Raw genomic sequence first — 20,628 nt, 5'->3', positions numbered from 1 at the left:
AAAAAAAAAAAGTCCCTGACACGAAAAGTTAACATTTTGACAGAAACGTTTTTAGAAAAAAAATTCTAAAAATGTTCTCTAAATGCCCTAATTTGATGAGAAACATGCAGGAAAAGATACAATTTTGAAAAAGAAATTACTAAAGATTTGTCCCAAATGATTTTACAAAAAAGTTTTTTTTTATTTTATCTTACCTGCATGTCTCTCAAAAAAATACAGCATTTTAAAACATTTTTTGGAAAGATTTTTCTTAAATGTTTTTCAGATTTTGAAAAATTTCACAATTCTTTTTGAAAACGAAAAATTTCATCTTGTCTGCATTTTTCTTATCAAATTACAGCATTTTGAAAAATGTTTTAGAATAAAAAATATTTGAAGTTATTTCAGAATTTTTAGGCAAAATCCTATTTTTGTTTAGCTGTTGAAACATTTTCATGAAAATGTGTTTTCATTTTTAGTAAAAAAGTGCAATTTTTAGGCAAACTTTTTTTTCTTTCAAAAACCTTCACCATCATTTTCTTACCATTTGACTAACATGATATACGAATTTAGAATTTTGCAAAAAAATGTAAAAGAATTCTGTAAATGCTCTAATTTGATGAGAAACATGCAGAACAGTTCAAATTTGTAATTTGTTTTTCAAAACTTTTCATCCTAATTTTTCAGCATCTGGCTGACATGACATGTAAAAATAGGATTTTGCCAAAAAATTAAAAAAAAAATCTAATTTGATTAAAAACATACAGAATAGATTTTTTTAAATGATGAGAAACATGCAGATGAGATGGAATCTTATAAAATAAAATAAAAAAAATAAAAAACTTGTTTAATGTCATCCTTCAATCCATCTTCTAACAGGGAACTAAAATGTGACACTTCCAGACAAACTTCCCAACAAAGGGTCCACAGACCATCTTTGACCAACTATGTCAGGTATGTCCCACTAATGTAAATCAAGATTTTGCCTACATTTTGCCAGTTCTTGACTCTTCCATGAGAACAAAGACTTAACTCAAGGAGGAAAAACCATTTAGGTGGCTGCCTGCAAGTCAGTCACACCCAATAAAATCAGGGTTACAGTGAAGTGCAGTGAGACAAAGTGCTCTTCAGCTTTTTGCATTCCAGCGACAAGAGTCACAATGAGCAGGTAAATTGAGACGACAGGGACAAAAACCATAAAGTCACCGAGTCCTACTTAACTTTAATCGTCGGACAGCAAAAACTGAAACAGACTTCAGACATGCTTGACAGTGTCCGACATGTGGGTTTGTATTATTCAATTCTGAAATAGCTACGTTAGCAGGAAAGGTTAAGTCCAACTAACTTCTAACCTAGTTAGCCAACAAGTTTAAAGAACAAGAAAAAAAAAGCCAAGAAGGGCAACTAAGAACTAAAAAGAAAGTTACATAAGTTCTACAGACAGTTTAGTTAATATTAGTTCATTTTATTGGTAATATTTGTCCTGAAATAAAATGTTTATATCAAGAGTTACTACAATCTGGTCTTTATGGATGATACAGAAAAGATCATTAACCCTTGTGCGGTCCTTCACATTTTTGTACATACCGTTTGTCCTTGCAATGATTTTTATCTTGTCCTAGAATATGAGTATTAATGAATATGACCCCGAGGTCACCTAGACCCAATATGTCTGAAGGACTTTACAAGGGTTAATAAAAACTATTTGCAATTTGAAAAAACAAAACTTTGTTTAAGTTGACCTAAAGATTAGAGTTGCTGAGAAGTAGGTTTGACCAAACTTAAACAACTAAGTGCATTTTGAAGAACACATGTATGTATAAATTAATTTGATTAAACATTATACAGCAATAAACTTTCTTCCAGTCTCTGTTTCTTGCTAAAGGCTGCTTACTCTGTCACTCTCAGTGCAGTGACGACCACCGATCAAGAGGAAACACGTCTTTACACTAACATTAACAAATCCAACTTCCAGAGCAACAGAAATAGTACAGTTAAATGTATTAAAACTGAACATTTCAGATGATTATATTCTCATTAGTATGAGTAAAGAGTTCATTAACAGCTGCTTTAAACAATCCTCTAAGGTTTTTGTGTCCAATCAGAGCCAGACATGTTGACTCCATATACGGTATGTGCTGTAAAAAACACATAATACACCGCTCACAGTCCAAATGCATGGTTCCCACATTTTGCACACGTGGCAAAAACCATTGCTTTTTTGAGTCGTACGGTAAAAGATGGAGATGCCGCGACTCCTCAGGTTTCATTATGGGAGGTCTGAACAGCAATGTCCACTTCCCTGGCTGCATGTCCTCAAAGTCGGCAGAATGACCAGGTCCCATGTCTGCTCCGTCACATGTTTTGAGGATCAGAGATTCTGCAGGAGCTCGAGTGTGTAGGTAGGTGTAAGTAAGACGATGGGTTTGACCGGGTCTTGAACCCGGAGGCATATGACCCCAGGCAGCTTCCAAAGTCTAGCTGAGACCAGCAATCGACCCTGACACAAATGGTTAAATGGTATCAGCGTAAACGTGGCGCCCACTTCAAAGAGCTGAACGGATTAGGTCTGAAAAACAAAGAGTGCAACAATGATCACATACGAGGACAGATAATGAGAACTTTGAACAGTTATTATTTGAAAAATAAAAAGTTCCTGCTGCTTCAGCTGGTGGATTATTACTACTTATGATAGATGTTAAATGTGAAATTAATTAACTACATATTCCAGAATTTAAAGTTTCTTTGAATTAAGGAAAAAAAAAGACTAACATGTAGATTTTAAATTGGACTCAAATCAGAATAGTTTTTTATTTATTTTTAAAATCTGGGATAAATTAAAATAAAAAATAAATATGTATTAAATCAATGTTATTTGTTTAGTTTTTTTACAAACTTAAATTTATTTTCTCGTTCTGTTCTTTCAGTCAAATTCTTGTTGTATGGTCCGTGGCCTGTTACTCTGAGGTTCAACTGCCGACCTTAGAGACTGGTTAAATACCGAGGACACATTTTGCGGTTTGCGTTTGTCTGTGTCTATGTATATTTTGCGGTTTGCGTTTGTCTGTGTCTGTGTATAAACAATTAATTATTTTTTTTTTTTTTTGTAATTTTGACAACAACATAAAACTATTTCATTTGAGTCTTACGTTGGAGAACATCGTCGTTCTAACTAAGAAAAGACTTAGTGAGAGGATTATAAAAAATAAGAAAAAACATCGAGCAGATGTGGAAAAAGAACTAAGGCAGAAGAAGGGGTATTTCAAATAGTAAATATAAAGTTTTTCTTCAATAATTTAAAAGTCCTAAAAGGCATCACTCCTCTAATGGCACCGGCCCTGTCTGTAAACTATGTTCCAGGCGTTTATTTGCCTAAGAGCCCCAGACTAACCCGAATCTTTCCACCTGGGAGTTGTGCCGTTGGAGCGTGGACAGGTTTGACAGATGTGTGATGACGAGAAGAAAAATAAAACACTCCTCATGAAATGAATGTTACAGTTACCCTCCAAAGTAAAGAGAAACAGCAGCAGCCGCTGCGCTACCACTTAACAGAAACCAAAACTGAAACATCGAGTGCTCGCTTATACGGACACAATCCCAGCATGCCGACGGTGACAAACGACACATAGCCAGGAAATTCCAACAGTCTATGTCAGACTCTTAAGAGTCTGACACATTAGGATCACAAATATGAAAAATAAAAAAAATGAAAATAATTTCGCTTGAATAAGATTATATGATAGCAATAAAGAATATTGTTGCCATGGGAACGAACTGGACGGCAATGAACAACAACGTCACATCTGTTTGTATGTTAGTGAAAAAGAGAAGAAGAGGAAACATGTCGCGGCAGCTTCTTCATTTACCCTCTGTCACTTTGTCATCGTGTGTAATTTGGCTCGCTGCACGTGAAAGTGCACAGTGGTCGGTGCTCTGTGTTTAACATCTGAACACATCATTGAAGGGGAAACATTCAGACTACAGGTCAGAAGGTCATGAACCCAGACGTGGCCTGTGGACATGTGCTCTGACACAATAAGCAGTCGATCTTCAAAGAAGTCAAAAACTAGAAGTATTCTTAGAAGTCCAAAACAAAATTGTCGTTATATCTTCACATGTGAAGTGTTGGGCTGTGTTATTTTTAACTCCATGTTTTTTTTTAAATCAGAGAAAAGACATTTAAAACTTTAACTCAACTTCAATGGAAACTTTTGAGGCTGTGCTCTACAGGTTTTGATCATTTTTTTTCTGTCTATCGTCTCAAAAACCTTTTTTTTTTTAAAACTGGGTTTTCAGTCCTTGAACAATTCAAAGAACAGACTGACCTGAAACAGAGTTCCCCGGTGTGAAAGACATCGCCCAGAATGCGTCACAAATTCCTGAAAGAAAAAAAAAAAAACAATTTCAGGTGTTTATATGTAAACAGAGGATAAGTCAAGAAATATATCTGTTAGTTTCATTGATAAAGATTTTTTAAAATTTGCCTAACATATGTCAAATTGGTTCTCTTAAATTTAAGTCAGATATTTCAACTTTTACTTAAATACTTAAATATTTAACATAATATAATTTATTATTTATTATCAACCCAATGTAAGTGGCTTTAAAGCTTTTTAGAATCAGTGAACTCTTTATATTTTTTACTCACATGTGGTCTTTCAGATACAGTATTATGTCAATGTCAATTTAAATGACAAAACCTTAAACATAGGTCAGCTCCATGATATGGAGTACATTGCCGTAGTACATTGCTGGAGGTGAGCCATGCACAGTGATACAGCAGAGGCCTGTGGAGGGGAGCTGGGACATCTCCCCCTAATGTGAGACGCACTTTGGCCACTTGCTGCTCAACGTTGGCCAGGAGGATTAAAACTGACCAATCAGCTATTAGAAAACGAAGGGGTGGGGAGAACAGCGGAGAGGGAGGGGCTGACACCGAATCCATCTAAAAGAACGGAGGCTCCGCCATTACGCTCAAGAGCAAAAGGAGGGGCTCAGAGCAGATGTTCTAAGAGAAACGTGGTGAAGTGGATCAGCCAGAGACCCTACACAGCAAAATACCCTACTACTATGGGCAGCGAAAGGGCCCGGCTCCAACACTTTGACACCAGCTCACTCCGTCTGTAGTGACATTAACAGCAGCTCCGCTTCAAATAAGTGAAATCAAAGCAGTTTGAGCTCCACAGCTCTTTGAAGAGGAAACACTTCTTCAGCCTGACAGATGCAGAGGTGTCTGAGACGAGCAGCCTAAAGCACTGACGTTAGCAGAGGAGGTAACAATGGAAGGAAAGCATTTTCACCACCACCAGCAAAAGTACTTTACATACAGTAAATTCTAGAAAACTGATCGACTTTTCAACTCTGTAATTCATTTAAACAGTCTGCGCAGAAACATTCAATATTAATATATTTCATATTATAATATTAATATAATATATAATAAGATAGATTATAGAACATATATATATATATAAAAACTAACTAATAAATAGCCTCTAATGGTGGAGATAGGTTCCTGGTTCAAATCCCTCTCTGTCATTTCTTAACCCTGAAAAAACATGGATTGCAGCCAGATCGACTTCCTATGTAAATACTGCACAACATCACTGTACAGACTGAGGCAGAAAAAAAACTTCACTAGATATTTTTACAACATGAACAAAGAATGTCTTTGTTAAACAATTTTTTTGGACTGACCTCCATCAATCATTCACCTTTACGCATCTTGAATCCAGAAGCTAAGCGCTAATTCAAAAATATTGGACTAAAATATATAATATAAGTTAACTAAATATTTTTCAAAAATATTGGACTAAAATATATAAGTTAACTAAATATTAGCTACAAGTTTGAAAAAGAAATTGTGTAGAACTAAGCAACATTTTCCTTTTTTTTTCCCAAAACAAGCTGATAAATATAAATACAATAAGTTCAATGGTGGAAGCCAAAAGTCAACTAATTCTCTTCCACCTAAAGTATAAAATACATAAAAAAACAAACATTAGCCCAAATAGTTCAAACAGTGTTCCAATATCTGTATTTCTGACGGTGTTTCAAACACAAACCAGATGTTTTAATTCACGTATGAATCCAGATATTCAGTGATTCTTACACAGAGAATGTTTATTTTATCTGTTATTTTACAGAATATTTTGATAACTTGTTGCACCAACGGCAGCTTTTTTCTTTAGATACCACTCATAGTACAACCAGAACATAAAAGATATGACGTGCTTGGAGAACGTCAGTGTTCATGACTCTACTCACCAAATGGACATCATATGTATCTGTGCAGTGGAACGCTGCAGGGCCGGACATCCCCAGAGCTGAATCTCCTCCTGCTCTGACCATGTGACGGTGGGAGTGTGTGGAGGTTCAATTCCCTTTCCAGAAGCTGGACAAAATTCTGCCGCTATAAAAAAAATCAAACATTTTGATTGCAGCACAGAGTTGCAGAGGTGCATGGGTGGGACACAGTGAGGACACACGTTCTAGCAGAGACTGAGAGGAGACAGTAGGACCACAGAGGTCAGAGGAGAGCTGGGAGCAAACAGAGGAGGTAAGAACAGTCAGGAGGATGATCTTCAAAAAAAAAATCACTGTTATATTTTTTATTTTTACTCCATTACTTCCTGAATTCAGTCGTGGTGAGTGAAAATGACTTTGAGACGTAGTATCAGTGAAAATGTACTGCATGTCAATACTACAGCATTTTGCATCATTATAGTAAAAACAATTATTAACAATAAGAGGAAACATTATCAAGAAGTTTAGGATACAGACTGTGAATGTACTGGATTTGCAGGTTGATTATTTATTGATTATTTTTTACCTTTTAGGTTCGATTCAGTAGAAGTTTTAAAAAGTTTCTTGTGTATTACAGATAAACGATTAAGTAGAAGGACTGTGGTGATGAGTGACGTCAGGTTTGGAGACAGACATTTAAGTGCAGAGTGAAGAATCGGCAATTACATAAACTCAACTCAGAATTTAGAGGAGAGTTGAAGTTTCTGTGGATGTGGTGGTATAATAGTTAATGAGCTGTTAGGTTCAGTGTGTGTGTGTGTGTGGTTGGGTAGAGTGTGTGTGTGTGTGTGTTGCTCAATCTTGTTGCTCAATCACCTTTCAGCAGTTCAGAAAACATACCCCTGTCTCCCTCACACACACACTCTATCTCTCTTTCTTACAAACACACACGATGCTGGTGTGTTAATTTGTACATCGGACCAGCGCACATATTAATATTTGCAGTGTTATTCGTTTAAGTAATATTTAAATACCACTGGCACCTGATGAATAAATGCGCTTCGTTTAGGGCAGTAAAAAAACAAAACAAAAACACAAGCGTCAAAATAACGTGCGGATGTAATGCAGTGCGGCCTGTTCGCTGCACCGATCACACACACACACACACAAACAAAAACAAACACAAAACAACATATTCTATGAAACCAGGTGGATATTTCAGATTATTTAGTCTGATCGTTGGTAATTTCTGATTGGCCTTCATTGACAAACAGAAGTTTTATTATAAGCGCAAACGACGTAACACTGACAAATGCGTTACAAAAATAACAATAAGGTACAACGACTTTCAAATATTAAAATTTCCGGTGATAGATTCAATTTAAATAATTATTTCTTTACGTATAGTGTATTGTATGAATATTATTAATACATTAATAATACTTAATATTAAACTGAAAACTGATAGTCTACAACCTGAAAACTAACGGTTTATTACTGATCATATTTCGCTGTTTGAATGGTAAAAATGCGCTGCTGTGGCTCAGTCCAAGTCTAGCAAATATTGCGGGTTTAATTCCACACACTGTCATCTTAAAGGCTGCGCCGTCAGTAGTAAAAGAAAAAATATATTACGTAAACCTTAACGAAAACTAAATACTAAATTAAAACGTAACATATTATAAAAATCTTAAGGAGACAGTGACCCTTTTTAAGATTTTCTGTAGCGGATACGGATTATTGTAATTGAGGTCAATGAAAAGCCGATGAGTTGTTTACTTTTTGTTTCAGCTCGTCTGATTTTTTTTTTTTAGTAGAACTCAACATTAAAATCATTCAGGAAATAAAATACTAATTGTAATGACTTAACCGACACAATAAAATGTTTATTTTTTGTTTTAACTATTATGACTTTCATATTAAACAAAATAATTTTGTTTGTTTGTTTACCCCCTTCTGTAACAAACTGTCATTATACAGTGAGCTGGTGTCACTGCGCTGCCCAAAAATCTGCCTGTTTATTAAACCACTTAAGGTCCAATAGTCATTCTCTTTATGATATTGTCTCTCGGGAAATGTATCTTAATCATCATTAAGGCTGAGGTTTGAATTAGGAAATAACTGATGATGGTTGTTAACAAGTTCTGACCAAATGACTGGAAGTCAATGGAGAATCTAAAGAAGAACATCTGGGACGGATCTCTTGTTTTGGGACCAGATGATGATAAAATCTGGTCCCTAACGATTCAGCACCGTTTAAGAGGCTGTGCTTAAAGAAAGTGAAAGATGTGAGTCGTGGCCAGGTTTTAGGGTAACGTCTGAATGGGTTATATTTAGAATATTGATTAAAAAAATTAAGGTTAACGGCTGTATAAATTAATCAAAGTCAATTAAAAGGTTCGTAAAAAAATAGCTGCGCGCGCGCGCGCGCCTTTGCGCATGCATGTGTGAGTGTGTGTTTCGAGAACATCTCACTGAGTTTCTCTTTCAGCCAGAGCCCACTGAGCAGCGCACAGGCGCAGAACACAGCTCTCTCTCTCTCTTTCTCTCTCTCTTTCTCTGTGCTGGTGGAGGAACCGAGCGGTACTAAGATTCTGAACCCACCGACACACCGACACTTATCAGCGGAAACAGTCAGTCAGAAACAGCCGCTACCGCTGCTGCTGCTGCACCCAGACCGGTGGAGGTTAAACACTGAGCTGCTGCCGGTGCACTGAGGATGGATTTAGGCAGATGACTGAGTGTGTGAGGTACAGTAACACCCGTGTGTGTAAGAGACAGTGTGTGTGTGTGTGTGTGCGTTGATCAGCTGAAGAATAGTGACTTCCCGTGTGTGCATTTGTATTTGATGTCTATTGAGAACTGTTTCTGACATTTTAATCAGTTTTAGGACCAGTTCTTATCAGTTATTGGGGCCAAAAAGAACAAGGCCCTAGAAAAGAGACAACCTGACTGTTGAGTCACTTGTTGAACGGATGATTAAGATGAGAGTTCGGGCTATGGGCCTGGTCCGACTGTAGAGATATGCTGTCCTTAAAAGAATAGCTGCACATGTATACAGATACATGTATATATGTGTGATTTGACACTGATGTGACAGATTTAATAAGACAGCAATGTACCTGTATATGCACTTGTTTAATAACAAATAATGCAGTTGAATTATGCTGCATTATTACTGCTACAGGATAAGATACAAGATATATTAAAACGACTTTATATTATTGAAAGTATTCAGTTTGTTATCTGAATTTAAATGAAAATCTATTTTTTGTGTCCCAGAAAATGAAATCCATTTTGTTTGACAGTGTTGTGTTGTTTTATCAAATACCAGGCTTTGTAACTATCAAGTATTTGATGGTAGGTGATGAAAAACAATTTCACCATGCTGTTGTTCATCATTAACAGTGGAGTATTAATGAGCTACTCAAACATGTTTATAGCCTGGTTTTGTTGAACTTTATGACTTTTGTCTTTATTTATAACAGATAGTCAGACGCCTTACATATGGCAGCTGCAGACACAAAATGGCGGCAGACCGAAAAACCTAGATCTGTGTATGTCGCACCTACAGGCTTTTATTTGCATTTAGTATTTTATTTTATTTCACTTTTTCCACCCATGATGCAATTTGAACCAAAGACAATTATAATAATTATAATTATTATGCAGCACGTGTGGTAGTGTGCGTCTCTTTATAGTGAATGACAACGACATCAGAAAGAAAAACAAGACCAGGGGGTGAAAAGCCTGCAGGTTCACACTGTAAAAAAAGACTCTGTCAGCTCTTATCTTTATTAGCTTTTAAAGACGTCTCCCTCAGTTTACACTGGCTGCCGCCTTCCCACTTTCATGCCTGAGAGAGGGGACGCTCTGTGTTTATAGGCTCACATCCTCACTGTCCAAACCTGAGCAACCGCCTTTTTTAATCCTTAAGAAAAGCAGAATGTTTGTCATATGATGTGCACTGCACAGTCTTTACCTAATTTAATGACAAAAGTTCAGGTTACGATGACAAACTAATTTTTCTTTTTCTTTTTGGGAGCAGGGGGTTCTTAGTAGTCAAGTTGAATTATGGTATCTGTAACATTTGCATCATGATATGAAACTACACATGATTGTTTTAATTACAAAAAAATACACCTCACGCAGAAATGATCTAGTTAAACTGTCAGCGTTGGCTCCAGCTCTCTAAATACTGTCTCTGCAGCAGGAGCTGCAGGGAAATGTCAGCAGCAGGAGCAGCGACAGCAGCGAGACGGGACAGTGTAAAAAACGATGCGTAGTGTAGCACCAGGTTAAAGTCAATCTCTTAAAAATGATACCATGCTCGGTAAAGATTGGCTATAACAACAAACATCCTTCAAAGGCTTAGTTTTGGAAAGGATCAATTATCAACTCACCTATCTGTGCTGATTTAGTGACACTGCCAGGATGGACACAGGGGCCAGAAGATGTTGTTGTCCCTTAACATAGATTTTCAGCTGCAACAACAAAAGAAAACCCCAATGTTTTTTGTTATTATTATGCATTTGTAAAACAAAAACAAAATAAACAAAAAAAACTTACGGTCAGTAATCCTAAATCCTGACTGACTCTGCAGGAGCCACGGCTCAAAGCTGTGCGTATACTATAAATGTCTAACTTGACATTTTTGGCTTCAGGTGTATAACAGGTTACATAGGAATCAGAAACACCAACCATTGCCTGTTTATGGGTCATATCAAATACGTATATGATACCAATTTACTCCAAAATGCTAAGTTCCAATTACTATTTATTACCAGTGTGTTTTGACGCAATCACAATAATGTTCAGACCTTGACATTATATCAAGTACCTGATATTACGGTTTTAGTGTTTTGCAGCAGATTCTCAGATTCTGCTTTCCTTCCATAAAGTGTCAAAAGCCAGCACTGATGTGCAGCCGACATATCTCGGTGCTGCCAAAGCTGCTCAGTGACATTTCTGACAGCTGAGTATGTGTCTAATCCTGGTAGAGATGCTGCAAGAGAAGGCTTCAGCTGTGACGGATGGATGTACGAGCCGGGTACAGACCAGCGTGGAGACGGATCACCTCCCAGATCAGTCACGACTAGGCCATTCTACGGCTTCCTCCATTCCCAGCCCCAATGGATTCTCAGAGGTATACACACACACACACACGCACATGAGAAATATTTATATACTAAATTAAAACAAATGTGCAAAATTGAATTTGAATTGCAAAAAATATATGCATATAATGCACATAAAAATTATGCGTTTCCCTCACCTAAAGATTACTAAAATGTTCCCTCAATGTACGTATTGCTATCATTACTCCCCCAATAAAAAATGGTGGACATTGAACAGTTTCCTTTTGTTTTTCTCTCCTTTCAGAACATTGAAAACATCAAGGTTGTTCTACACGAGAGGGAACTGTGGAAGAAGTTCCATGAAGCAGGAACAGAGATGATCATTACTAAAGCAGGCAGGTTAGTGCAGCACCTCAGTACGATCATCCACGGCAGCAAAATATATTCTGATGTCACAGAAGTGTTATTTATCATCAAGAGATGTACACGCCCAACAACTCAGCAACCACTTCACTTTTGATGTACGTACATATACTAAGCATATAATGTGCTTCACTATATGGATGCACAAAACATAAAAGCTGGAGATTTAAGTCACCAAATTACATTATTTTATTAAATTAGTATCAATTATCACATACATACAAATATTTAAAATTATGACCCAAATATTCTTGATAAAATAATAACAATAATTATTATCATGATTTTATTATTATTGTTATTGGATGTATAAATAATACAAAAAATAATTATTATTATTATATGGAAAATGTGGCTCATGGGTTTGACAGTCCTAGGTTGTTTGTTGTTTTAGTGTTTGCTCAGGTGTTATCTAGTACTCCAGTAAAAAAGGAACATTTAGGTTAATTGGACACTTTAAATTGACCAAAGGTCAATATGGCTTGAGTGGGAAAGGTTGTTTGGCTCTATACGTGGCCCTGCGATAAACGGGCGAACTGTCTCATACGTAACTTCTAAGAACGGCTCCAGCCTCCATGGCAACAGTGAAAAAATGTTAGTGACATAGGATTAATGGCTGGACATGTTATTATTAATATTAATCGTATTATTATAAAGTAGCCGACTGCTGTTATCAGTTTTTCAATAAGACACAGACTTGTTCCTGGAGGAGTGACGACATAATTGAAAACATAAATGACTGCTTGGCTGGCTGGATTTAATGCGACCTGAGGATTAGATAGTGAGGCCTTCAGACATTAACCAGAGAATGAGTATAGTCTAAAATTGACCTCCACCTCTCTTCACCCATGGGATTTTTTTTTTCCTCTAGTGAGAAATGTAAGAGGTCACCACGTTTTTTTAATGCCGTATCACTGTGAGAGATGGGCTTTCCCTTGTCCGGCTGATAAAGTGAGCTCTCAATCCTTAAAGCTCTTTGAAGGGCCGTGGAGCTGTGCTGGGAACCTGCATGCCTTCTCCTACAGCCAGTGTGTAGCACTGAACGCTGCTGTTAAACAAATAGAGCTAGAACAAATGCTACGACGTCAGACTTGAATAGTTCATGTTCAAGCTGCTTACGTTAGTTGTTTACGTTGAAATAAATGGTGTAAGAAAAACTTTGACAAGAAAAGAAAGTCAATGTTAAACAATGTATGGATCTTAGTGACGGGCGAGCAGAGATGTGTAGCACTGGTATACAACAGAGAAGGAAGCGATCTTTTGTACCTCTCCTATTTGTACAAAACCGTCTCTATCCTGCAACCTAGATTGATAATCCTAGGTTTGGTTTTCCTAATCCTGCTGATATGTGTATAATGTTCTGACGTATAACGCGGTTAACGGAGAGACAGCCTTCTGCTTAATTGGGACGGAGGGTTTATAGATGTCCTAGTATTTTATTTAAATGGACATCAAAGTAAAACAAATGAAGGGGAGAGGTGTTGGAGGGAAAGTGTGAAAATGGAAAGGTCAGAGCTGAGAGGCAGAGTGGATCTACAGCAGACTGTGTGAGAGGGAGCCATGTCAAAATGTTAAGTGTTGCATGAGTCATTGTAAACATCACATGATAAAGTGACTGTCAGCTGGAGCTGAGCGACGTCACTGTGTGAACAGGCATTTAAGATGTTTTCTACAGACTTATATAAAGACAATTGTTTATGGTAGACGTTTTCTAGAGACAATACCTGCTACGAGTTGTCTCCCTAGAAGGACTACTACAGTAAGTTTGCAAGCTAACAGCAAATAATAAAGTAGCAGCTTTATTGATGGTTCAAAATCAGATTTGAGATTTTCAGATAGACTGCAGTAACTGCTTCAGATAGGCCAGTGATGTTAAACCTCAATTTAAAGTATTAAACTTCATCATTGTCATCCTTCTCTCGTAATTTATTTGCAACTTTTTTCTCTTGTAAATTCTGCATTTCCTTATCTGATCATAACATGATTTTCAAATCTAGTAACAAGTAGCCTGCTAACTTCTTTTTTTTGATAGATGTTGCCAGAATTAATTTTGAAATTAATTAACTTAAAAATTAAGTTTGTGAGTTACATGCTTTCTTTCAAATTAAGTTTGTGAGTTACATGCTTTCCCTCAATTCTCAGGATAACTGATGACTGATAAACATTTTTTGCTTATTTTTTTGCTTATATTTGTATATGTATTGTATATCTTTGTTAAATATCTTTTGATGAACTGACCCAAACCAACAAAACTCAAACAAAATGAGTAAAGGAAAAAAAAAAAAGTAAAACATAAGAACCATATGAGGAGGGACAGCGCAGAGGTGGCACATGAAGTGATGCAGATAGAGAACAACCAGCCTGTCATCCAGGGAAACTCATATTTTCCCAACACTCTGAGCTGAGACCGTCTCGCTCCACTCCCATGCAGCACGTGTAGCTGAGTCTCGAGGACTTGTTATTGTGAGTGTCACTGTACAGGCACGATCCCTCCTTTGCTCAGCACCCAGTGCAGCTCTTTCCTCACTCTCCCTCATTGTACACAGCCCGTCAAACGGCTTGATAAGAGGAAGACGGCGCCCACAAAAGGCTGAGCCTGCAAGGTTGTAGCGTTCATCATCCCCCCCAGCGCTCCGTTTGATCTTACTGTGGTACTGGAGATTCCCAGGGAGGGAATGGATCACTGGAGGGATGGAACATGTGGGAATGTTAAGAGAAACAGCTGGCACGAAAACACACGTACACACACTGACACTGATATCGTACATACTCTCTTCATCTTCCATTTCTCATGCTCTTCTTCACTCACGTCTTTACATCACCATATATGTATGTACATATTTTTTAAAGCACTTTTGGATCCAGGAAATTGGAGATTGGAGAAATTGAGATTACGGATTAAGAATTAGTTATTTTTATGTTTTTTGGTGACTTTTTTCAGTCAGCCATTTATTTGTTTGTTTTGTAAGTATGTATATTTACAAGGCAATTAGCTTCAGCCACCTTAGCGCTACCATTTACCGAAAACAGACTATACTTCAGAAATTACGGCATGTAATAATAGAAAGAAAATAATACGGCTACATCTTAGTTTTCCCTGCTTCCTTAGCTTCAGCTGTGGGGCATAACAAGGTAAAACAAGCAGCAGCAGCAGCAGCAGCAGCAGCAACAGCAGCACAGTCATTTACTCTTACTGAGCCACTTTATACAAATGGCAGGGCCACATGTGTTGACACAGGCCTCCATCTGCTCTGTACGTATGATGTGAGTGGAACCAGAGATGAGCAGGGGTCTGTTTTGAATGTTCCTCTGGGATTAACCCATCTTTCAGTGAGGATGATACTAGGACTGATCTCTCCTAATGATTGGATTTTAGGCCTGAGACACAGAGAGAGTGAGAGATTTAAATTACCTGCTCCCAATGCTCCCGTTTCACCCTCTCTACAGTGTGAGAGAGAGTATTTACCGTAAACTGATCACATGGTGTCACCACCTTCAGCCTTTGAAAACTGGCACCAGGGCCGTATGTCAAGTGCGGCACTGGGTGTTTTGATGCGGTGGCGCCCTCCAAAGAAAACACCCGAGCATTCCACAAGCCTGTGCACCAATGTTTAAACTCACTGCTGCAGGGCAGCACCAGCAGATACACTACAGGCCTTTCTGACCACGGCCCTTAAAGCATTGACAACCCTGACGTCTAAACTGTCGTCCGATAAAAGGCACCATTAAAAACCACTTAGGGCTTTATGAGGAGGAGCAGAGGCCTTGGTGAAATTTCCTTCAGTGCAGATGGGAGGAAAACTGTTTTTTGTTTCCAAGAAGAGATCACGAAAAGCAGTTTCCCTGGAAGTGTTTTACAGGGAAACTGTATTAGCGTATTCCGTCTGGGTTATTTGAAAGATAAAAGAAAGAAACAGCGTGTTTGAGTCTGTAATAAGAGTAGATTGTGGGCCTTATTAAATATTTGCCTGCTGGGGGTGGAATGAACACCACGGAGGGAATTTAGTTTTGACAGTGAATATGACAAGAAAGTGAGTCAGTTTCTGAGAAGTAATTAGCTGAATTGTTTCTGGAAGTAGATTAAAAATAATAGTTTCAGGTAATTCATTTATTAAATTAAGGTGCTGGTGGAGGGCACGCCAGGTCTTATGTGTACACATGAATAATTTCCCTTTACTTTTGGTTCACAGTCAATGAGTGTAATTCGATTTTCATTTACTCTGTTTCTCGTAATGCATTAGCTCCAGCAAATGTTTTTAGAAAACAGGCAACAGAGAAATCAGACCGGTAGTAAGACCTCAGTAATAACTTTTGTTTGAAACTTTTTATCCATTATAGAAATCAGGCTGAAACTACAACGCCTAGTGGCTACAGCTCCGTAATTACAGGAACTTCTAACAGCTTTGTTTTATTCAACAGGAGGATGTTTCCGAGCTACAAGGTAAAAGTCACAGGGATGAACCCCAAAACCAAGTACATCCTACTGACCGACATTGTTCCGGCTGACGACCACCGCTACAAGTTCTGTGATAACAAGTGGTGAGTTTATATGGTTAAGGGGTCTATTATAACTATAATGAACCGGATTGATAAATGTGACGTTATATGAAATACATCAGTGAACATCATGGATGTTGTGCAATTCCAGATTTTGACTGAATGGTCTTGTTGTAATTCTATGCAGTGTCCACTAATAATTCTGTATTATTTTCAAATTTGTAATAATAATCCAATAAAAACTGAATATCACCAGTTTCATGAAGTTATGTTCATCTTATAATTACTATACTATAAATATTGACACATGCAACTCTGTTATGTCTGTGTTCTCTATAAAGCCTGTGTGATTTTGTTTTTGTTAGGATGGTGGCTGGAAAGGCAGAACCAGCGATGCCAGGGAGACTTTACGTTCACCCAGACTCTCCTGCCACAGGAGCCCACTGGATGAGGCAACTGGTGTCGTTTCAGAAACTCAAGCTGACCAACAACCACCTGGACCCTTTTGGTCATGTGAGTAAATCTACTTTCATTTTATCATTAATACAACAGGTTACGGCAGCATGCACTTTGTGACAATAGATACAGGTGGTTTAGACGTGGGACTGTTATTTCCTCTGCCATTCTGTTTTATTAATTATCACATGTAGAGAAATTAGATCTGGTCAGACAAAACAAGACTTTTGGGCTAGGATGACGATGATTTAAAAAAACAATTCAATCAAAACCAAGAAGAATGGACTAAAATAGATGCAGAAACCTTGAGAAAAATAACTTTGAATGACCAGACTCTAATATAAAAGTAAGACAATTCGTTTCTGTACACCATCTAGTTTAACTTAAGTTTCCTGAGAAAAAAAAAAAGAATTTTCAGATGTGCTACTTTAAACAATTTATAAATCTGAATACAGCATATCAAGAATAGCCACGTGATCTTAGATTATAATACCTCAAGAAGAAAAATAAACAATTAAGGAGTGTTAAGTAGAGATTGGAGGTAAAGATAACAAAGACTGGCGAGGAACGCCAGTGTAACAGTTCTTCCCAGAGGGAATTCGAGGATAACTTGTCTGAAGCCATCCTGTCAATAGGCAGACTCATTAGGTCCGTAACCTCTAAGATCAGTTGTGGGGCCTGCTGTCAGGTTGAATTGAGTGGCTGGTCAGTGATAAGGGCGAGTAATGAGTACTGAGCAAGAACCGATGGCACGCGGAGCCAAGATGAAGCCAAACCAGGAGATGTCTGAAAGATTTGGTTATTCCCCCCCCCAAAAAAAGAATGAACAAATCCAATGTAGTTCCATTTATAACTAAAATGGAACAAAGTTTAATCCAGGTCTGAGTGGTATGTTCCTGTTTATAAGTGTTCACTTGTCATGAATCACAGTTTCATTTCCCAGTGTTTTTGTGGCTATCAGTTAATCCCATCCTATTTATCTTTTTAATAGTAATGACTCCATGAATTTAACATGTGAACCAGAGGGATATGAATTTCAAATGTTTAGGTTGGACCATTACTACCTGGCATCAAGTTTGGGTTGTTGTATACTGTGGTAATAAATATAACTTATGGTCCACTTTAGCACTAAAATCAAGAACATCAGTCGCCGCAAACGATTATGTCTAAATTATTTTATATCAAGGAAAACATAAAAGAAAACATTTTCTCCTGATGTTTTCCATAATGCTTCCCTTCAGACAGCCCTCAGACAGCGGTCAGACAAAGGTCAACAATGAGCCTCTGGTGAACCAACCAATAGTTTATCAGTGTCTCCATCCTGCCTCAGCAACAGACGCATGTAAGACCGTGACACCAGTCAGTGTTCAGCTGTAGCCCCTCTTGGAAGAGAAGGGTCTTTGAGGGAGCGTCTGCTAAGAAAGCCGTGGAGCCAAGGAGCAGAGTTTGATGTTCATCAGCCATGACAGAGTTGGGCCAGCGATGACCCCGCTATTGTTGCTAACGCTTCAGTGGACAAAGTACAAGGGCTGCAGTGAGCAGAGTGGACCTGCACCCAGCTGAACAGCTAGAACATGTTAAACACACGGTCCCTGCTCCACTGATGTAAACATTTAGATGTGACATCAGGAGTGATGGAGTTGGAGGTGCAAAGGAACCAAAGAAATAACCAGGGGCATGTTAATGGGTTATTAACACAGTAGCCTGTTAATTAATTAACTCTGACAGTTACTTTATACATTTTATTATTATCATTATTAATGGTAAAATGTTGATGTTTGAGATGAAGCATGTGTTATAGGATGGGCAATCACATGTCTCAACCAATGACAGCCTAAAAATCAAAGAAAAAGGGGAGAAAGGAACCAAACTCTTACCAAATCATTCTTATTTTAAATCATTTCAGATCATCCTGAACTCAATGCACAAGTACCAGCCACGACTTCACATCGTCAAAGCCGATGAGAACAACGCCTTCGGATCCAAGAACACAGCCTACTGTACTCATGTCTTCCATGAGACAGCCTTCATCTCTGTAACCTCCTATCAAAACCACAAGGTAAGGCATCCGCTACTGTATAAGGAATCTACTGATTTTCCTTAATGTACGGTAATAACTGCGATGATGTTTTACGTAGATAACACAGCTGAAAATAGAAAACAATCCGTTTGCCAAAGGGTTCCGAGGAAGTGAAGAAGGTGATCTGCGTGTTTCAAGACTACAGGGGTATGTTTAGATAAAACTGGTCCCGTAATAAAACAGAAATGTCTCTCATAAGCTTTACTAATTATTGAGGACTTTGTATAGGCTGATTCTCTATCATTTCTATTCCTCCAAAGGAAAGATTATCCCGTGATTTCGAAGAACATAGTTCGTCAGAGGCTCATCTCCTCACACAATCACCTTACGGGGAAACTTGGAGCTGGGGTTCTGACAGGTCATCCCCAAGTCCTCTCCTCCTATCAGTATGAGACTGGGGTTCCTTTGTCCAACAGAGACCCTCAAGATCCACTATCAAACCACTTGACTCAGACCAGAGATCCAAGCCTCCTTTACCACTGCTTCAAACACAGAGGTATTTCCTAATAAGGCATCGTTCAGCTATGACGCAGAAGTGACCAATGGTTTTGCCCCACCCCCAAACTGACCATTTATAGTAATCACTAATAAGTATACTGTTCTTTTTTAGAAAATCACAGATGAGCAAATAGTTCTTAAAGCACACAACTTTGATATTTTGAGACTTCCTGGCAGGTGAATGTTATTTTGTTTTGCTAGTTAAAAAATACAGGCTATTTTCTTAAATAGAGTGTCACAGTTCAACTGTCTTGTTTTTTCATTAGTTTGACAGTTTATTGTGTAATTTTTTTCAGATAACTCACGACACCTGGAGCTCGGCTGCAAGCGTCCATACCTGGAGGCGACACCTGTGAGCTCAGAGGAGCATTACTTTCGCCCCACTCCTTCTTATGAGTCCTCTCTGTTGTCTCATCCGTACTGCACTGAGGGCATCACCTCCAGGGAGCCTTGTATGTACAGCAGTGTGGATACAGAATCAGGGTCAGGGACTGGGGACACAGAGGACCTGGCCAATTCCCCTTCATTAAATTGCAACATGTGGGCTACCATGCAGCCCTACCCTTGCTATGGTGTGGAGGGGGTTTCCTACCAGCCCTTCACGGCACATTTCACCAACGCCGGCCCAGTCACACCGGTGGTGCCTCATCCCTCGTCATCCATGGTTCCGAGGCCACAGGCTGACCTGAGCGTCTACAACGCCAGTTCAGTCCAGCGAGGCTTGCCCATCATATCTCCATCCTCCTCCTCTTCTTCATGTTCTCCAGTCATTCCAGGTCCCAGAGAGAGGCCAGGCCATCCATCTCTGTACCACAAGAAGACAGGCTCACCTCTACACCCTCACAGAGATTTCACAGCCTATCCGGCACAAGGTACCTTATCCATCAGAGATCCAGCCTATCAGTATCAAGTGGGGCTGAGTAGTGCAGGAACTCATTGGACTGACAGCTAATGTGGACTATTGGACAAAGCAAGTTTGTCAAGTCTGACAATAATAAAGGGTTTCACTCCACTGAAGAGAAACCTGTCCTACAAACTGCCTCTTATCAATGTACAGTAAATCCTCCAACACCAAGAAGTGTTTTTTTCTTTTTTCAAAACTGATGCCAAGCATTGCTTTGAACAGTGGTTTGGTCATCGAGCGGCAAAAAGCAGTATTCTCAAAAATTGTGATAATTTTTATAATCTTCAAGCAAAAAAAAAAAAAAAAAATCAATGGCATAGAACTGGTAACGTTAGTTAGCCTTTCTGGGTCAATATAAGTAATGGTGGTATAATCAAAACATCTTAATAAATCAAAGAAGCCGAGGAATATATGACTCTTTTTGTCTGTGTGTCAGCTGGTTTAATGAAAAACAAGTGCTGAGAAGT

The 20,628-nt window shown here is 38.3% G+C and overlaps 2 protein-coding genes across 5 annotated transcripts in view; one reads left to right on the top strand and one right to left on the bottom strand.

The window, feature by feature from the left end:
* Positions 1–539: 539 nt before the first annotated feature.
* brip1 (BRCA1 interacting helicase 1) overlaps positions 540–20,628 on the bottom strand; it is a 64,044-nt gene continuing 43,955 nt past the window's right edge. For 3 of the 4 annotated variants that reach the window (XM_008308679.3, XM_008308681.3, XM_025055019.1), the window contains exons 26-29: positions 10,629–10,709; positions 6,247–6,391; positions 4,305–4,358; positions 540–2,548 (exon numbers count right to left, since the gene is read on the bottom strand). In XM_008308679.3, coding sequence (XP_008306901.1) covers positions 10,629–10,709 — 81 coding nt within the window. In that variant the 3' untranslated portion in view covers positions 540–2,548; positions 4,305–4,358; positions 6,247–6,391. Of the gene's footprint in view, positions 2,549–4,304; positions 4,359–5,817; positions 6,392–10,628; positions 10,710–20,628 lie in introns of those variants that run through there. The other variant, XM_025055018.1, reaches the window with a different exon arrangement.
* On the top strand, positions 6,546–20,565 carry tbx4 (T-box transcription factor 4). Its single transcript, XM_008308678.2, has 9 exons — positions 6,546–8,975; positions 11,226–11,371; positions 11,608–11,702; positions 16,146–16,265; positions 16,589–16,736; positions 18,586–18,738; positions 18,818–18,906; positions 19,020–19,255; positions 19,554–20,565. The coding sequence occupies exons 2-9, from the start codon at positions 11,228–11,230 to the stop codon at positions 20,207–20,209; spliced, it is 1,641 nt and encodes a 546-aa protein (XP_008306900.2). The 5' UTR covers positions 6,546–8,975; positions 11,226–11,227; the 3' UTR covers positions 20,210–20,565.

This window comes from Cynoglossus semilaevis, chromosome 4 (assembly GCF_000523025.1).
Source record: "Cynoglossus semilaevis isolate Cse_v1.0 chromosome 4, Cse_v1.0, whole genome shotgun sequence".
Lineage (NCBI taxonomy): Eukaryota > Metazoa > Chordata > Actinopteri > Pleuronectiformes > Cynoglossidae > Cynoglossus > Cynoglossus semilaevis.
Note: the sequence above shows the minus strand (reverse complement) of the source record. Positions and strands in the feature narration are given on the sequence as shown.